Here is a 21,013-nt window from a genome sequence, read left to right on the forward strand (position 1 = left end):
AACTTTACAATGAACCAAACTAAATATAAATTAAATCCAAGTTTTGTCTAACAAACAAACTAAATATATAATATTTTGTGTGTTAATTTTAATAGTTTTAGCTCGAGTAATGTGTGAGAATGTGATTATAAAATAAGAACAGAATTTTGACCCCCGCGAATTTAAATTTTTGAATGAAATTTGATTCAATTTTTTTTTGTCTCAATGTTCTTGTCATCGATTTCAGTTATATATTTTTCACTGTGTAGACAATGACAACAATTTTGCGTGCATGTACATTGCCTTGCCTTGTCTCTGTTGTGTATTTTTGGTTATATTATATACACCAAACAATAACAACAAACAGAGCAATGGCAAGAACAAGAGATTTTGCCACTTCGGTTTATGTGGCACATAAACCGACAACGAGCCAGCCAATAAATACTTTCAGCCAACAGTCAACGAAGGCTTTGGCTATATGAGAAGGGCCAATGCAGCATTGTGTGTGTGTGTGTGTGCCTGAGTTTTGTTGTGTGTTTGAATGAGTAAGTGTTGTTGTATGTGTGTTGCAAGGGAATTCAATGGTTAGTCCACTTTTTAGAGCTCCATATGCATGCAACGCCCATGCCCTGTCTTCTGGATCAGAGAAATAAAAATATAAATTTATACTTATACTTAACATGTCTGTCTGTCGGTCTGTCTGTCTTTTAAGTCTGGCGTTATAAAAAACCGAAAAACAGGAAACGTTTGACTGACAACGCGGCTGACTGAAGCTGCGTCTGATTCTGACTCTTGCCAACACTTGGCTTGGGTTTCCTTCGCTTCCTTTTTTTGGTTGTTGGTTGTATTTTTTCATCCACAGTCGTTTTTCGTTGTGTCGTCTCGTAAACCCCAATGAGTTTTTACTCTTCTTTTGTGGCTGGCTGGCTGGCACTTGTATTCGGCTGCTTTTATTATTATTGTTATAATTTTTTTCTTGCCTTTTACGGTTGGTGTTGTTGTTGCTGCTTCTGTTTGTAGCACTTACGCATTTGCGTTACACGTACTTGCTACGTCTCTGGCATAACATTTTATTTTTCATTGTTTGTTTGTTTCTCATTTTTTTTCGCTACTCAGTTCGCCCTGTTTTGTTTTTTGTGTGCGGATTTTCGGTATGCAAAGGGAATTCGCCATGACAACTCAGGAGCCAGCTAGCGTAAGACATACACAAATCGTAAAATATTAAATTTAATTTTTCAAATGATGTGTGAATGGCTTAGGCTTGATATATGATAATGGTTGTTTTGTAGCTCAAGATGGAGCACATAAAAAAAAAAAAGAAGAGGAATGTAAACCGTAAGACGTGAAGCGATTGGGGAAAATGTAATTATACTTATATCTTGAAATTGATGTTGGCAGAGGAGAAAGTGACTGGCATACTTTTTTCCCCCAGCAAATGTGATGAGTTTAGAATATTTAATGGAGTCGAAAATTTATAAATTGCATTGATTACACTTTTTTTTGTTCGAGCAGTAGATTTAAAATATGTTGGGACTTTAAATTCAGAGAATTTGCATATTACAAATTAATGCCAAACTAAAGTAAAAATGGGCTTGTTACTTTTAAATATAGTTTAAGAATTTATTTTTTACTATTTCCTTTCCACTTGAGCTAAAACTATTAGAAGTCTCTTAAAATTTGTATAAATTTATGCAAATTCTATAATGTTTATTTTCCAAAAAAGAAAAAAAAAAGCTGAACTAATATAAAACCCAAGGGTAACTGCATTATTTTGCATTGTGTGTGTGACAAACGGAGAAGAATATATAAAAAAAAGCACATCATAATAATTATAATATTAAATGAACTTTTTCAACACAAATTTCATTGGTCTGTGATACTGAAAGGTCAAGCTAAATTTTTAATAAAATCAAAATATAACGAAAACAACAACAACCAAAACGCAAAAAGTCATAATAAGAAACTAATAAAAAATTGAAAAAAACAACCCAACAAGGATTGCAACGAACGCAAAGAGAAACCACAAAAGGCAACTTTTTCAAATTAGCAAAATTGTAGAAATTATTTAACGCATCAAATGATTTGCACATAAAACTCCACAAACAAAAGTGCGGTTTCACACAAAACAAAACGAAAATAAATACCAACAAAAAAAAAGCGACGAAACCAGCAAAAAACAAAAAAAATACATATAAAAAAAGGGAAGCTCGACAATTTATTTTGCCAAATTATAACACAATTTGTATCATCATCAACTGCGAGGCAGAGCAGTGGGCACTTCATTAAACATCAAAGCAAGTTGCGTGTAACCGCAGAACGTGCAAATTCCACACCGCAGCAACTGCAACACACAACAAGTGCACAACCAAAAAAGAAAACAACAAAAAAACTGTGAAAAAATGTTGGCCATGCCCACGCTGATGATGCCAGCCACTGCACAGATGACGCTCAGCAGTCAGCCCTTGTCTGTGGCAACCGCCCATGGTAAACCGTATGAGACGAAGCTGCTGGCAATCCATCAGACCCACTTACAACAGCAGCAACAACAGCAGCAGGTAACCGCCTCCCAGCAGCAGCAGCAGGTACCAAATGGCAAGCAGTCCCAACAGCAGCAGACTCAGCAAATGACAATTGTTACCACGCAGCAGCAGCAGCAACATCAGCAGCAACAGCAGCAGCAGCAGCAACAACAGCAGCACTCGCATTCGCAATCGCAGTCACCGCACCAACAGCAGCAATCGCAGCAAGCCGCTGCAGTGGCAGCAGCAGCAGCTGCAGCAGCTGCTCACCATCAGCAGCAACAGGCCGTGGCCGCTGCAGTCTGTGCTGCTCAGCAGCAGGCAGTTGTCGTTCAGCAGCAGCAGCAGCAATATCAAATCCATTCGCAGCAGCAATCACCTCAGCAGCAGATCCTGAGCATTTCTCCCAAGCAGGGTAAGTCCTTGATATACCCTATAAATTTAAGAGAACTAAACGAAAAGTATCATGGAAATTGTTTATGGGGAACTTTCAACACTTTGTCCACTTATCGATTGCCTATTGTTGTTTTTTTATTATCCTCTACTACTCTGTGTTTTGCCTTACAAATTTCCAGAGTTTTACGAGTGGCTGGCTTGGCTTGGCACACACAGTTCAAGTAATGGTTTTTATAGATCCGTCGTAAAAGTCGGCCAAGCCTCTAATAGCTGTCTAATGTTATTTGGCCTCAAAACGAGGCCCGCGTGTTTGTCAAAGTTTACTTTTCCACTTACACGCCCGCCCAATATATGTATATATATATATGGCTAGTACAATTATATATAGCTGGAGAATTGTAGGTGTCTCTGCCCTGTCCTCTGTTTCAATCTCTTACTTTCCCATTCCACTCTCTCTCTCTCTTACTCACACTTCCTTGTTTTTGTTGTTGTGTTAAATCAAATAGAAATCAATTTGAAATTATTGACAATTTCCACATTGGCATTGGCTCAGCGAGTCGATTCGATTTGGATTCTGATTTTGTCATAGTTGGCATTGTGACTAAACGAAAGGCAAACAAACACACACAACATGTACACACACCCACACACACACACAAATACTCTCACTCACATGCCAATGCTTTGTGAAGCAAACAAACGTACACATACACACATATATAGACAGGAAGAAACGTGGGAGGCTAAAGCAAATATCAGGCGAATCTGGGGGCCCGCCTTTGACTGTTATTGTTGTAGTTGTAGTTGTAGTTGTTGTTTCTGTGCCAACGCCCACAATGAAAATTGCACTAGGCAAACAGTTGACGGCCAAAGCAAGATGCAGACGGCGGCAAAGACGTAGACGTGGACGAAGACCAAGACCAAGACGATGACGAGACACTGAAGTGCACTCCAAGCTGAATGGCATGGCGTATACGTAACGTACATTTAACGCACGTCCACACTTGACCAGTTGAAAGCCAAAAAGCTGTGAGAATTGAAAATCGAAAAGTTTTCTCTTTCTTTTGGCAAAAAGTTGGTGCTGCTGCTGCTGCTGCTGTTGTTGTTAAATTTGCAGCGAGTGTCTGTTGAAATTTTCAATTGAATTCGTTGTTAGATGCAGAAACAAATTGCCAAATGCGTGGCAAGGGAAAGCGAAAAGAATAAAAGAAGTTGTCGTCGTAGTCGTCGTTGTCGTTCCTAAAGGCAGCAAACAGACAAAGGCACAAGGGGCGTTGAATTTGGCTTATAAAGTGGCCCCGCTCTTTCTCAAAGTTTCGCCCTATTGGTTTCTGTTTCCCTTTATTTCTCTTTCTCTCTCTCATTCCCAGTTGTGTAGACGGCAAATGTCGTCCTTTGTTAAACTGTAAGGACGTTGACTGATGCGTTCGCCAGGCTATTCTGGCACAGCTGCCAACTTGGCTGCTCCACCATTCCGCCTGCAAGTAAACTTTAAACAGGTGATCGATTTTTCTCTTTGTCAGTTGGGCGAACTTTGTGCAAATTTAATAAAATTATTTTTCGCTTTATTTTTTTTTGTCTTGTTTTGCGTGAATTTAAGATGACTTTAATCCGCTTGCAGGCGGCTTGCGACACCTAAAATGCCTTTATTTATTATGCTATATGTACATTTAAATCTATCAAATAAATAGTCGACACATTATGGCTATTTATCGAATACTCACTGAAATATATTTTTATCCTCCAACCAACCAACCAACCATCCCGCCCCGCCCCTGCCCCCGTTCAAACGATTTGCATATTCATAGTTGCATTTGGCTAAAAGTTTCTCTACTTTTTTGCGTGTGCGAAATGTGTTTCGGTTTATGTATTTTTTTTTGTTTTTAGCCCTGTTATCGTTTCGTATTTGATTGAATAAATAAGCATATTAAATGTTTATATAGAACAGCAATTGTAACAATAAATTGTGAAAATTAAATGAATTTTTCAATGATCTGAATGTGATTATGAAACAAAAACCAAAAAAAAAAAATAAAAATTAGAAAATGAAAATTGAAATGCAAATGAATATTGCAATTTTCTGGCACCTGCAAAACATTTGGCAATGTTAAAACAATTAAAACTGAGGCATTATTATACGCAAAATGTATAATTTGAACCAAAAAATCATAACTTTCATAACTATTTAATGGAAATGAAATGCATTTAATTATCACTAACTATATTCCATTTCAATTGCTTTCCAATCATTTTAATATTAAGAACATTTCTTTTCAAGGAGCACAACTATGAGAAAAAAATAAGTACAATAACTATCAAAATACTTTTTGATAAGATAAGCTTTCTAAGAATTCACGGAATAGTTAGACCATTTTAAGAAAAGTAATTTCAATCTGGACTCACTAAGTCCGCTCCTGACTACAGTTGCAATATATCTATGGCTAATAGCACTAGCAAAAGAGAGTCTGCCTCTCATCATGGCCATAATGCTGGCGATGATGGTTATTGGCATTGCATGGCGAATGCGTTTTGTCAACCTGTTCATTGAAGCATCCCGACCATGCCAACTCGTTACCCATTATCGTCATTATGGTAGCCGTTAAGTACGTTTGCAGCCATTATCTTTGCCTGCTCAGCATCACGAATCTTCCTCTAAGGTCGGTCTCTCTCTCTATGTGTTTGTGTGCAGTTATGCCTTTCCTTAAATATGCCAACATCGTTCTCCAAGTCTTTGCTTGGCATCTTTTTTTTTTTTGGTTTCGTTTGCTCTTTTTTTTTTATTCTTGTTTCCTGCTCTCCAGAGATGATGGCAGCAGCTGCTCAATGGATTTTAAAATTGAAAGCCATATATCAATGGCCTGTAGACAATGGGGGAAATGCGAGCTTGGTTGCTGAAAGTGGGGTGAAGGGTTGGGTGGCGTTGTTCGGAGTAGTTTGTTGTCCACGATGCAGTCCTTGCTTTTACCATTTTCGTATTCTGTTGTGGCTGTTGTTGGTGTTGGTGTTGCTGTTGCGCTTTCTTATGGGCTTTCATTTATTTGCTATTAACCTGTCATTGTTCATTTTTATTATTGTATGGTTTCTTGTGTTCGCCTTTTGAGCTTTATCATTGTTGTTCTTGTCGTTGTTGTTGTTGCAATTGTGTCTCGCGGCATTTTCCGGCCACTTGGCAACTCGGCACATAAGTCCTACTCTGGTTGTGTGTGTGTTTGTGCTGCTGCTTATTCTGCTTCGTGTGCGTGTGCAATAAATTGTTATTATCGCCACATTGCAGCATGTCGTTGTCCTTTTGCTTGCCCTTGCCATCGTCGGCAGGCAATGCAAGAAGATTTATAACTTTTATTATTTTCCAAGCTTATTCGCTCTTTAATATTAGCCGCACTTATCTGGTCGAACTCAGTTCATGCACAGTTCAGAGCGCACAGCTCTTGCGCTCGCTCTTTTATAGTTTACGACTTGAAAATCAATCATACGCCATGTTGACATTGCTTTACCTGTCTCCGCTTACACACAAAACCAGCCAACGATATTAAACTCATTGCTGTTGGCTGTCATTAGCGTCTTTGTCGGGCTGTCCATTCGCTGTCCACTTTGTGGTGCTGCTATATAGAATGCAGCTTATCTCAACTATATGTACATACAAATATATATATATATATATACACGAAGAGAAAGACGGGGAAAAGGGAGTGGACAATTCGGTTGTATGATTGCCGAACACTAAAAGCTGGGCACTTAATTTACAGAAAGGCCAACCCAGCCGAGTGGCCGACAGATTAGTATGCCTCTCAGAAGCCACGCCGCCAAGTGATGGCTCGTTCATTCCAGTATGACTTTCAACGATAACGAGTAGTTGGAGCAAGAAGCTGCAGATTCCGACTCATCTCAAACACAGACTCTGACGGAGGGACAAACTTTTTACAAACAATTTTTTCTTACGTTCTATTTTTTTCTCTTTTTCGCTCTATTGTCTTTCTACTATAAAGGGTATTAAAGTTTTGTCGTAAGGATCTCTACACTAATTGAACAGGAATAATTTTCACTCTTATAAGATACAAAAGGGAGAAAGTTGAAAAATTGACATAAGAAAAATAATTGCAAAGATCATTGAATAAATATCTTATTCGTTTAACTTTTCATCCTCGCTCTTTTTCTGTTTTAGTAAAGGGTACTTCAAATGCGATGCATTCTCGTTAGTTCTTCTCTTAATTTTTTTGTTTTGTTTTTTTTGTCAATTTCTTGTTCTGTTTTTTTGTTAAATGCCAGCAAACAACAAAAGCAGCATAAGGCAGTTTGGTCGCTCAGGATGAGTACACAACTACGTAGCTAATACTTTAGCAGCCGGATTAGGTTCAATTGGAGTGGGTAACAAGGCAGGCAGGCAGGCAGACTGGACAGGAACAACAGACGACAGTCAAGGCAGTAAAAAAAATCTGTCTCACACACACACACACACACACACACAATGCATGTATACAACACTGACTCGAGTGCGAAGCAGAAAGAATGAAAACTGTTGTACCAAGCATTAAACTTTAAGCGTTGCTAAATACCTACAGCTTCCGCTTAGTCGGACTTCATGTGAAAGTCACAATGATGCCAGCTAGATGGACTTTTGGGTTCAGCACTTGGTCTTGGGATGAATGCTGGTCTGATAGAGCTATCGAAACCAGTTAAAGCTGAACAAGGCAAATTTTCACGACATTAAAGAATAAAAAAAGGAAAGTAAAAAAACAATCAAAAGCCAAAAAGAAAAATATGGCGGATCCTTTTATATTTTTTCACTTTAGCTGCAGGCGACCCAACCGCAGCATCCCAACTTCACATATGTCCTTGTTTCCCTCATGAAAGAGAGACACAGAGAGAGAGAGAGACAGAGAGAGCTGGAGACAGAGGAAAACGTGAAAGGTCTGGTGAACGAAAATAAAAAGCAAGCATTTGGCCAAAAGCGTTGCATACTTTTAAGCGCTGCGGTCAGAGATAAAATGTTTTGGGTGGCGCATCATAACAAACTGAGGGGTTGACAGGCGAGGCGAAGCAAGGCGAGGCAACGCGAGTGCCGCATGAAAAAGTACAGAGAAGTTACGGCATGGCATTGTGTTTGCTTGCCTGCGGGTACAGCATCCATATCCCCACATCTCCATTCCTTAGTTATTCTGCAATCGTCAATCATGATCAATATTTTGTATACAAAAATTTTAAAATGTCAGACATACACACACACACAGGCACACTTTATATCCACATACACAAAATACACATTATATATGTATGTGTGTATGTATGTGTATGCAAATGTTTGCTTTTTGGAAAATCGATTCCGTGGCATTGTCTGGCAGCAGCAGCAGCAGCAGCTTTAAGGCGCGCTCTCCTCGAGGTCAGCTTGGGGTCAACAGCAAGAGCGTGGCTATTCCCTTTTTTTTGGCCTGGCAGCCATTTTGCAATTTCGGGGCACTAGTAGCACCGTCACCATCTCTGGCCAGCTACTGCCAGCAATGTGCAGCAGCTCTTTTTGCCTTTGTCTTTGATGGCCAACAGCCACATTTGGACAATGCAACCAACGCATTTGACATTGTCATTGCTGTCGCTGTCGGTGTCGCTGCCGAGGATTCTCTTGCCTCTTCTGTTGTCGTTGTCGTTGTTGTTGTTGTATAGAGTCTGTGCCTTCTTCTATGGTTGGGTTATCTTGGTCATGCCATGGCCATGGATATCGTCAACATTATACAGAGTGAAGCCCAAGCCCATTCCTAAAATGACTAACAGCAGCTGCGGTAACAGAGGCAGCGGTCGCACAGAAAACCCACAAGCCACATCCGTCTGTGCTTCGTACTCGGGACTCGGTCTCGTTTGGTGTAGGAGCGGGGGGTGTCCCGACGGGTATGGCCTTTGTTCCACAGATGCCGCGTGACCGCGCAAACAAGAGTTGTCGCTACCCATTCCCATACCCATCCTTTTGGCCATGTCCGTTGATTTGTATATTCCGTGGCAGCATAATTTATTGATTGAGTGCTTGGCCATTCGCACAGACCGCGGTTCACAGCAACAATAACAACAACAGCAACCGCTCTCTTGACTCGCCGTTAACCGATTCCGTAAGCGACTTTCTCATTGTCATTGTGAATTTCTCTGACTCTCTCTCTTCTTCACCCTGTTGTCAGCTACGCTTTGTTGCCCTTTTCGCCAGCTCCCAATCCAGCTATGTGGATCCAGCTACCGTTCACAATGTTTGCTTCTGGCAGCGGCAGCGACGACGATGGCGAATGGCGACAGAGTCACCGCAACACCGTTGAAAATTTAAATTGGTTTGTTTTGTATTGCGGCTGCTTCTGTGGCTGCTTCTTCAGTTTCTATTTTTCGCAGTGCTGCCATAAAATTGCAAATTGCAATTCGTTGCCGCGAATCGTTGGCAGGCACCCTCCTCATCCCCATCCGCATCCTCATCCTTGCGAAAGCGCTGAAGATGTCTAGATGGCAGCATCTCCTTTCTCACGTTTCGCATCGTTGACAAAGTTACGAGAAACTGTGGTAAATTTTATTTGAATTTCCAATGCAGCTGTGTTGTGTAGCAGCGGCAACTCTTTGCCCCATAGCCAACCCCTGTGCCACATCCCGATCTCTCTCTCTCTCTCTCTTCACCCTCTCTGGTTGCGGTTAGCAAGCGTTGATGAATGTAATGCAGTTAACACCCGAAAAGCGTCAGCGCTTTGACTTTGCTTTTGATTTGTCGCTTTGGCGCCAGCTTGTGAAAGCGATTCGAAATTTGGATATGGCGCACCAATTAATCATGACCCGAGGGTAGAAAGCAAAAGCGTTTTCCCTTTTGCTCAATGCTCAAGGCCAGAAATTACTTTTTGCTTCATTAATGATTGCAGCCAGCCGCAAAAGATAAGACTGGCAAAACAATTTTTAATCATAATGGGATCAGTAGTATGGCGTTCATGTCAAACTTGTTGAGGGCGCCTCAAGGAGCCCGCATCGAGACCACGAGACAAGACGGAACATTCGACGCGAGATTCTGATACAGAGAGAACAACATGTCGACGGAGTTTTTTTTTCTTCTTCTGGCGGGCAACGTGTGGGAGGTGTTACAGTTTAATGATAACAATAAAACAGCGCAGCTAGCAAGGGCATCAATGTCACACATGTGCAAGGTTTTGGCGGATTGGCAGAAGGAGGGGGACATGAAGAAGTATGCCAACTTTTACGGCACACGAAGAATAACAAAAATAAAAGCATGAGGGTGTTTTTTGAAAAATTGCGACAGCAGCAGCAGGCTTAAATCAAAAAATTATATAGTCATATAGCCAAAGAAAAGGCGCACACGCACACACACACACACACACCAGTCAGATGGTTAACAGGAGCAACATGTTTGGTATTTAGGTGCGGGTCCTCCCAGTTTGTGTTATAAAACTGATGTGCAGAGAGAAAGCAGACAAACGAACGAGCTAAAAGAGGCTAAAAGAACGACGAAGAAATCGAGAGCCGGGTCGTCCTGGCTGGCAAAAATTAATTTATAATAGGCATCCTTTATGAGATGACAAGGATGCTGAATAAGATAATGGCATCAACAAGCCAGTGGGAGGAGTTCGAGAAATACGACAAGCAGAAGGAGGCGCGAGGACGAGCAAAAGGCGTAGCCCGAAAATGTAGGTAGGGGGCATCCTTTGTGGGTCGGCGGTCGCATGTTTTCGCCCATAACGAAATTACTTATCACTGGATAGGAAGCAAAGGAAGTCACCGATGAAAGCAAACAGCAAATAAGATGATGCTTGTAAGCTGTTGCTAATAAATATTTAAAAATGTTTTGCTCTTTCCCATGGAGCCGAGAATTGTATCATAAATAAGAATGGAAGTTCCCCGTGCACGTGTATTTGTGTGTGTGTGGAAAATGAGAAAATGTGATTTTTAGTTGATTGGCCAACAGTGGGAAAGGCTTCAGGTGAGTTGGCATATGTCAGGCATTGCAGGGGGTAGACCAACTCGCTGCTTAATTAATTATGCAATATGAGTATGGCAAATGTGGTTAAATTACATGTGCACAACAACAACGATCCATGTTGCCGAGAAGGCAACGAGAGGGTTGTATTCAATAGTTCAATGAACTCGTTTTCTAACAGATGCAAATACACATTGAAGATTGTCACCATATACTTATGTATGTATATATCTCAGTTAACCATACATCATTCAATTTGATGTTGGGACCACTCAAGCGGTACTCGAAAAATGAACTGTGCTCATTTCTGCGAGAGATGTTGATATTAACTCACCGGAGCTGAACAAATACATATACCGCCAGCAAGATGCTCTTTTCATCCACTCCTCCCCCACCCCTTCCAACCTGTACTTACAGTCAGTCATAAATGATGGCAGATAGCAGCGGCCGGATAAAGGAGCCGAGGCAATAAAATGTGTTTTATGAGCAAATTATGTTTATTAGCGCGTCGAAATGTCAACATTATGCACAACAAAATACAATGCATATTAAAAAATGTCAACGCAAAAAACACAAAATTTACTTAGGAAGAATATATGTGTATAACAACGAATATTATGTACACTTTCCAAAACTCTGCAATTTTTTTAAACTTAAAAGTTTATCAGAACAAAAGTTCTAAGCTAATCTATGTAATTTATATAGCAATCATTTCAATTGCCAATTGTAAGCAAAGAAGTTAAAATATATTCACGGTTCTATATATTAAATAAATCCTTAAAGACATTTTTCTTCACATATCCTTTAAACGACCTTTAAAACTTTGCTTAGAGTATATATATGCTCAACCTTCGTTCTGTGACTTGGATTAGGGTGTTAGCTTTCTGTTGTGTTGAAAAGATCTCGGTAAAATTATTATGCCTCTGGCAAGGGTATGGAAAAATGAGTAAAATACGAAATATGAGGCTGGGTCTTAAATGGGGTCCTCGACTTTCACACACAGTGACACTCACACACACACACAGCTAGCAGCTGGTTGGCCATAAAATATTGTATGAGTTGCTTACTTTTTGGCAGCCAATTTTTGGGTGAAAGGTAATTTTTGTGATACGACATAAAAGCACCGCAAGCCAAAGCCAAAGTGTTGGTCAAAGTGCATAAAGCCAAAGGCCGAAGGCCAAAGGCAGCTCAATAACAACAATGCCCCCAAAATGCAGCCAAACCAATGAAGAATAGACAGAGTGAGAGAGGGCTAGAGTGGGAGAGGGGGGTAAGAAAGAAGGAAGTGAGGAGCACACCAGCTGCAGGCATTGAAATGCGGTCTTGTCTGTTGTCTACTTTGTGGCAGCAAATATAATTCGATTTGCAAGCAACACACACACATATACACACCATTCCATTCACTCATGTTTGGGGAGTGTGAAGAGAGAGCACATGATTCGAATATGAAAATCATCGTAAAAATTGCAAGAGAAAACAGAAAAGATGAAAAACAAAAAAACCAAAAAGAAAACCTCATACGATGCGCCCTAAAACCGGCAAAGCCAACGAACCGAACAACAACAAGCAAATTACAACAATATGCCAGAGCCATCTCTGGGTGCAGCCGAAAGAGGGTATGGCAACGTCTACATTGTTGCCCTCATAGGATACTCCGCGTGGCATGCTAAAAGTAATGCACAATGACAAACGCCCCCAAAAAAAAAAAACCTAGAATCGTAGGGACAGACGTGAATTGCATGTGGTGGGGGGAAAGGGGGAGGTGGTAAACGAGACTGGGCCAGCATATAAAAATAGTTGCAACCAACGATTGCCAAACGACGATGACGACGAGTGAAGAAGTGAAGACGAGCTCAGCTCCAACCCTTCCATTGCCTCCATTCACAGAAAATGTTAAGAGATGTAGGCGAAGGTGGAGGAGGAGGTGGATGGAACACCAACGGGTTGACGATTGCAACCCACGCAGTGCCAACGCGCATGACGCGGCTCCTCCAACCGCCGGCTGGCTAGATGCCTCACTGGCTGGATGGCTGCCTGGCATGGCCTGGCCTGCCAGCCTGGCGGAAGCTGACGAAATGTTGCCGATGCGCTTTGCTAACGATGTGGCCAAAAACAACACAACGCCTACTACTACGACGATGACGATGACGACAACAACGACGACGACGACGACGACGACTATGACGAGGATGGGGAATGCAGGACGAAGGACGATGGCAGCAACAAAATTGCAGCTGGCCAAGTTGCTTTCTCCACTTTCTTTCTGGGAGGGAATTGCATTATCAGTGTGTTGCGTTTTTATTTGCCGCCCGTCTTTGTTGCTATTTTCTATTTTCCAGCTTCGGCTGCTTTCCTTTTTTCTTTCCTCTTTTTTTTTTTTTGGCTTTGTCTTCTGTGTGAGTGTGTGTATATGAATGTTGTGAGTGTGTTTTTTAGCCTGTTTGTTGCTGTTGTTGCTCGATGGCGGTTGGGGGTAAAACTTTTAAATTAGAAATTTTTGTTGGTGGTGACTCTGGGGGGTTGGGCATGGGTATTGGTATAAGAGAGTAGGCTAAAGGGATTGCGGTAGAATGTGAGGAGGAGGGAAGGGTCTGAAGCACTCAATAGTTTTTTACACTTTGTGTTAGTTGGTTAGTTTTTGTTTTGCAGTTGCTGTTGCTGTTGGTTTCTATTGGCACTCGCTAGTTTGCTATTAATTTTTAATTTTTTGTTGTTGCAGTCGTTGTTGGTATTTTTATTCTCATTTTTTTCGTTTTCCTTTTTTATTTTTTTGTGTTTCAATTTTACAACAGTTTGTGGCATATTTGAAGGCCCGATACAAAGTAAAAGTAAAAGTTTTGAATATAATTTGGCAGCATGTGGTATTTGTGAACAATTACGTTCTCGCGGTTGAAAACCAAATGTGTTTAACATGCAGCAGCAATATTGCAATATTTCAATAGGTTTTTTTTTGTTGTCCTCATAAAGTACCGCCAATTGTTGAATGTTATAATATATAGAGAATCAGTTTAAAATGTAATTAAATTGACTCTTTAAAACGAGAATTTCTGTAGAGTTCTCTTTAATTACGAAAACCGATAAAAGTATCTATCGAAAATGATTAATTTTGTTAGGAAATATGACAAACATCAAAGCTTTTTGATTCATTTTAACCAAAGGTTGCGATTAAAGATTAATGTATTTCGAATGTGTTTGACAACCAAGTTTAATTTAATGTGTCATGAAAATTTCGAATTTAAAAATTCCATGAATGAATCCTTATGGAGAGAAACTTCTATGAAATCTAATCGATCCATTTGAAATAATTTGGGATTGATTCCTTTTTGAAGTTCACTTTAAGTGAAACACAATAATTGAAATAGTAAATGCTAAACTAGTTGGACTACTTATTGAAGTATCTTATCTAAAGTTACTATATTGAAATAAACAATTCCTACACATTGTTTTTGTACCTATTTGGATTGCACATCTTTAACTAAAGTTGATGTGATTGAATCAGCTCTCGTCTCACTTGGCATTCTATGAAAACTTAAAGGCAGAGATAATTTCAGGAGAGGGCGTCATCTAATGGCATTCCGAAAATTGTTAGTTGAATCTAAGCGGACCAAAAAACAAAATGAGGCAGAGCACAACAATAACAACAACAACAAAAATAACAATAGCAAGAAAAAGAGACGAAAAAAAAAAACGAAAGCGAAAATAAAAGGTTGTCATGCTGCCAGCGTAGACAACGACAAAAAAACAACTTAATACCCAGCTGATGCCTATTAAGCACAGCATTTGTGGCACCCCAACGCACTTGCCCCGCCACCGCCCATTGCCCCTCCCCTACGCCTACTCACACACAGACACTGCTCCTGGCTCCTGCCGTCAATCTGAATCTACCGCTGTGCCTGGCTCTGCGTGTGCCTTGCCTTGATTTTGTGGCTGTGATATTTTCATTTGCTTGATTTGTTTTGGCATAATTTCGTTTCTTTTGGAGTTGCCTTCGGTTTTCCAATTGCTTCATTGGGGGATGCTTTTTTGGCTTTAGTAAATTATTGTGAATTGTGGGAGGTTAGTTTTCCCCGACATCAATGGGCAGACCGCAAATCAGCATTTTTTTTCTCTCATTTCTGGTTATTTTTTTTTCATTGTTGCTGTTGGTGGCTAAATAATGGCCGCCCTTTTTGGCTCTCATGGCCCCTTAACTCAAGTGTCGACGCACACGTAGCAACAATAATTTCAGCTAATTGCTCTCCAAACAGCAATTGCAATGCGAAATGAATTCTGTACCCATTTCACATACAAAGACAGACAAAGGCATGCCGAAAATAGTTGCGAACCATTCATTGCATCGGGCTGTAATAAAATTACGCATACTGCGTGTGTGTGGCGCCCACTGGCTGGCGGCATATTAAAAACGGGCTTACCCACTGAAGGCACCAGTCCCACACACATCGGAATCGGGGAACAGAACTTCACAGACAAGAGGGCAGGCTGCCAGAGGGAGTCAGTCTCGTTTGCTCGTCACACATGATGACTATGACTTTCATTGCAATTCATATCTAAACGCAGACATCGTGGAGGTTTCCCCACTTCTTCCTTTTGGTTTCTTCGTCTCTTTCGCTGGCTTTGTACGAAAAATAGCAAAAATTAAATTTGTCTCTTGACTGACAAATGTCCCTCGAGTGGGCAAAACCAGAAAAGTACTTGACGATACGTAAAAGTCAAGTCGAACTGCAGGCTGAAGGGGAGGGACGGGACGCCCGACTCTTTCATAAGTCAGCTTGTAATGCTGTTAAGCATCCAAAGATACTGTCACTGTAGTGGTCATGTATATGCACACACACCGCACACACACACACATACATACATATATAGACACGCACACTCAGTCGACTCTTCTGGTTGTATCTGGAGCTTTGTATCTTTAGCGCTTGCGGGAAGCCGGAGCACTCGGCACTCTGTACAACTTGAACGGTAGTTGTGACTTGTCCCTGCTCTTGGTCTTGGTTTTGGTCCTGGTGGTGGTCCTGGTGCTGGTGCTGGTGCTGGTTCTGTTCGGGCTGAAGAGCAGCTGATGTTGATGATGATACACACTCAAGTGCGCTTTGGGTATACGAGTTGAGTAAATATACAAACACACTGACATTCACACACACACACACACACAGACATATACACCCAAAGCAAAAGGAAAAGCTATATGGGCAATATGGCAAAACGGAGACGTAGACTAAAGCCGCCGCAGCCGCTTTTACTTATTTATGCCAATTTTATATGTAGGGGAGAGGGCCCAGTTGTGACTCAGGCCCAGTTGTGACATTCTCAAATATTTTTGAAATGCGGTATTGAATGACAGTTTGAGCCCTGTAAATCATGTTTGTTAGACGTTCTGCAGTTTTTGGACAGACCCCAACGTTAATAATCGTATTGTATATACGCGTACCAAACATCGTTTTGAAAATCGTGCGAAAAAGTTTTTTTCCATTTTTTTCAAAGTACCAAAATTTTGTGAAATCAACAGTGAAAAGGTGAGTGCAATGCATCAAAGTATTGTATTTGCCGTATATTTTGTGATTCTATAAAAATTTATGTGATTATGTAGTGTATATAAAAAATATAGATATAAACTTTAAACTATAAAAAGGCCCGGTTATGACTTAGCTGGGGTGCCCAGTTATGTCCCATTTTTTTTTGCACTCGGATTATGTAAAATTGTCAAATTCCAACATTTTTGTTGTTGTTTAACAACAAGGAAAGGAAATTTACATATTGAGACCAGTTTGTCCAAGAATATTCTGGAAGATCTCCATCGGGAATGTTCATTCGAAGTGCGCTAATATGCAAGCAAGTTATTTCACTTGCAAAAACTGCGAAAGTCACATGGACGACGAGGGCTTAAAATCGTTCTCATTTATGCCCATTTTCTTTTGGGTTTTTCATTGTTTTTGGCTTTGAAGCCCTTCAAAATAAGTAAACCATTAAATCACAACAATTCGTGTGACATTCCTTTCATATTTTCTTATTTTCAGTGAATTTCTTAAGTTGAGTCATAACTGGGCCACTTTTTTTTAAAGTTAAAAAAAGTTATCCAAATTAAATCTGTTTCAAAAATTTTTGAGTAACTCAAATAAACATACATTCTTTGGAAAAAAGTTGCGTTTGGTTAATATTTAAATGTTAAACTTCTTAATTTTTCATTTTCCCGAACTGAAGAAAAAATTTCGAGGTTTTTCAAAACCCGGGTCATAACTGGGCCCTCTCCCCTATATACATATATATAAGTATGTGTGTGTGTGTGTGTCTATATATACACTGAATTGTTGTTAGTTTGTTATTGTTGTTGTTGTTCTTGTTGATGAATACTTTTTTGGCGTACTTGCTTATATTTAAGCATTTAAAGCAAGATGCTACGTGTGCCGCATGCCAAAAACCACTCAACTTCTCTTACATTGGTTAAACTGTGCAAAATCGTGAAAAGAAAATGTTTATATATGCATTAGGAATAAAAGAACATTAATTATAGTATACTTAGATTAAATTGTAGTTTAAAAAAAAGGGTAAACAACTTTACTTACTTTAATTTATATGCAAATTATTGCTCACCAAGTTCAGCCACTAAGTCCATTTATCTAAATTCAAAGTTCTCGATTCTAATGCACAAATATTGTCGCAGATATTATATATAATTGTACCACTGTCATTTGGATTTTGGTATCTCAAATTTCATCCCTTCTGTATTATTTCTGTACCATCCCCATGACTGACTCCCTTCTGCGACTGTATTTTTCCCACCCTCCGATGGATGTAACAGCGTAAAGCATTTTGTTAAATGACAAAAATAGCACGGCCAACATTGCTGGCAACCCAACAGCCAACCCAACTGAAACCAAGCCAAATCACTTGGGAACTGGCCTCGCATCGCTTTCGCATTGGCTTTATTTCATTAGCTCTGCGCCAATTTAAATATTTAACTAACATTTCGAGTTGATAGCATTTGCCGGCAGCTTTAAATTGAGAAAAAAGCTAAATAAAAAAAATGGAAATACAACTGCGGCATAGATTAAATTTCCGCTCTTATGAATGCGTGTAGCCAATAGAAACGGTGGCCAACAACTGCATATATTTTATGCCTTCATCCCAATCCATTCCACCCCCCCTCCCCGCAGTCAGATGCTCGTCAGTTTCAAATGTTAGCAATGAAAGAAAAAAAGTAAAAAGTGAAATCCAATTTGCCAGCCTGGCGTTGGTCATGCCCCATGGACATGCGTTTAAAAAAAAGAAAGAAAAGAAACAAACAAAAGGAAAAGGGGGAGAAGCTAACAAAAAGAAAGCACAAAAAGGCGACGCTTTGCTCCGGCCGTGGCCAAAAACGTGTACAAAATAAAAATTTCTATTTAAATGGCAAAAATCAACAAATGCAACGCAAAACAATCTAAAACACAAATCGAAATTAAATGACCACACTTGCACACAAAAGCGCGGTGCATACAGCACCAGCCGCACACAAACACACCGACACACACACACCCAATACTAACATAGACACACAAACCAACACCGACACAGACGAGGACATGGCAAAAACAAGCCACTTGCCTCGTCTCTCTCACCCTTCCAAGCCCATCTACTGCCCCAACAAAAACAGGAGAAAAGAAATCTAGAAAAAAAGGACATATAAAACAACTGACTGAAATAAAGTGCAGCAGCTGCGCGGCTGGCAAAAGTAAAAATAGCCAAAAACGAAAAAAGAGTCTGGTAAACCATACAAAAAAGTCCTCAACAATTTCGACCATAAAATACCCAACAAATGTTTGAAAAACTCTACATGGCCAACAGAAAAATGTTTATTTAATAATGTTTAAAGATATTTTAATAACAAGGTAATAAATAAATAGTTCATGCTATCCAAAAGTAAACCTTAAAACTTGTTAGTTTAATTAAAACGTCGGCCAGAAGAGATAATAATTGAAATATCTGAACTTCCAATTTTCCCCAAATAAAATATTTTAATATTGATATTGAAGTATAATCTTTTGAACTTTGTTGTTGAGTTGTTGGCTACCCAAAAGTATTTTATATTCAAATAGTTTTGAATTAATATTCATAAAATAAATTCGATCTTAACGCATTCGATATTATTTACTCAAAAGTTTTTTTTAAAACTATTTCGTTACGATCATTTCTGCGATCATAGCAAGCAATCACTCTGCGTATACGTTATATAATTTTGTATAGCATACATTTTAGGGCATTTTATATGCCCAGTCAAAAACAATGGGTAAAATGCAAAAACAAAAACGAAATGTTGGGGAAAAAGTTAAAAGAGGTTGGACAAACTGCCCTGACCGTTAACAGAATGCACAATAAAGACGATAGAACAAGAGAAGCTAGGAGGAGCAACAAACTGGGATGTACTGTGAAGGTTGCTGCTATTTCAACAATCCATTCAGTTTTAAATTTTGTGTTCGCGTTATTTTTTGCCAATTGATGCTGAGTGTTCCCATGTGGACAGATTTCAGAGAGAACGGGAGAGAGAGAATATTGAATAGAAATTCAAAACCAAAATATGGCTACACTTGGGAACAATGACCTAACCAAAAAAACACATATAGAGTTTAACAGCTCTCAGAACTTTTGGAATTTCAGTTGTCCATTCCATCTCCTACCTCTGGTTGGCATTCAAATTAATTAGCTGTAAATGTGTGAAGGTAAATGAAGTCACTGTTGGAATTACCAAAAACAAAAAAACCAACCCAAACTCTTTACAATTAGCCAGCCAACGCCCAGGACCTCCCTCTCCTTCTGCCCCCTTTTTCGACGCATATGTACAAGTCATGTCACGGACCGGTAACATTACGAAAAAAACAGAGAGAGAGAGAGAGACAGAGGAAAAACAAAAGCAACGGTTTAGTAGTTTCACAAATGGAACTACATATACCTACCACCTACATTTTCATGTGTCTGTAAGTGTTGGGATATATCAACACCTACGGTTACATACGCCCACGACAGAGCGAGAGAGAGCAACAGAGACAATAATAGGAATAGAAAAAGATGACAAGCATGGAAAATGGAGAATAAAAACGGTAACCGCAATTTGACCCAGGTTTTTACTTGCTTTACATTTCGTGGCGCCCGACAAATATGCAGATTGCATGTGTCGCTATTGGATGAAATGGGCGGGAATGAGAGGGAGGGAGTACATAGTTGCTGGTAAAAGCGAAGAGTTTTCCCTGTGCGTTTTTTACTTTTAACATGTGTTACCCACCCAAGCCAACTTCCTCGCCTCCTCGTCATTAACAACAACAACAACAACTGGTTGGCTTAAATGTTCAGTTCAAGAGAGGAGTTGATCGAATGCACTGAAAGAAAAGCCTAAAGGACGAATAATAACTTGTAATTGCAAAAGAAGAAACTTTAGACGATTTTCCTCTCAGAACATAATGAAGAGAAAATCATTCGAGTGCTTTCCACCCCCTGGACAAACAAAACGCAATTTTCATTTCATTTTCCATGTGCTCATGTGTGTGTTTGGGTGTGTTCATGTGTAGTTGTGCGTGTATTTGTGTGCTTTCTAATTTATAAGCCAACATGTTCGTTTGCTCGCCTTGGGAAAACTTTTGAATGCATTCTTTGGGTTCCGCCTGTGCGCCGGTTTTGGGCGGCCTCTTTTCGATTTCTGTTACGCAAATTTGTTGTGTCCTCCGTCTTCATCTCGATTCCTGCTGCTGTTGTTGCCACTGCATTGTCTTTTCACACAATTGTCAGCACAGTAAATGCAAATGGCAACCAAACTAAGCTGAACCTGTACTTCTCTGCCATACTTTACCCATCCTCAATCGTAGAAAATTGGAAAACAAGCTCCTATGACTGGCATTTAAATGCGAAATTTGCACGCGATCAGCAACTAGAATAAGGACCATTGTAGCTAAAAGGGGATGGGCCAAAAAAGGCGGGCGGAAAGAGGGTGTGAGGTTCTGATTGTATTATAAGCAAAGGTCCTACTCTCCGGCTAGCTCTCTCTCTCTCTCTTACTCTCTTGCTTTTTATCCTTTACTGTGCCAAATTTAAATCAAATTATTGACATTTGTTTAAAGACAGGGCAGACGACTTGCATACAAATGACTTAAATTTTGTTTTTTTTTTTTTTTTGGTTTGGGCCAAGAGAGACTTTAAGAGACTTTATAACTCT

General features: G+C 39.9%; 1 protein-coding gene across 3 annotated transcripts in view; it reads left to right on the plus strand.

Moving 5' to 3' along the window:
• The first annotated feature begins 2,133 nt into the window (after nt 1-2,133).
• LOC6649581 (nucleolysin TIA-1) overlaps nt 2,134-21,013 on the plus strand; it is a 37,743-nt gene continuing 18,863 nt past the window's right edge. For all 3 annotated transcript variants that reach the window (XM_023179706.2, XM_002072019.4, XM_023179707.2), the window contains exon 1: nt 2,134-2,913. In XM_023179706.2, coding sequence (XP_023035474.1) covers nt 2,379-2,913 — 535 coding nt within the window. In that variant the 5' untranslated portion in view covers nt 2,134-2,378. The remainder of the gene's footprint in view (nt 2,914-21,013) is intronic.

The sequence above is a fragment of the Drosophila willistoni genome, chromosome 3R, assembly GCF_018902025.1.
Source record: "Drosophila willistoni isolate 14030-0811.24 chromosome 3R, UCI_dwil_1.1, whole genome shotgun sequence".
Taxonomy (NCBI): domain Eukaryota; kingdom Metazoa; phylum Arthropoda; class Insecta; order Diptera; family Drosophilidae; genus Drosophila; species Drosophila willistoni.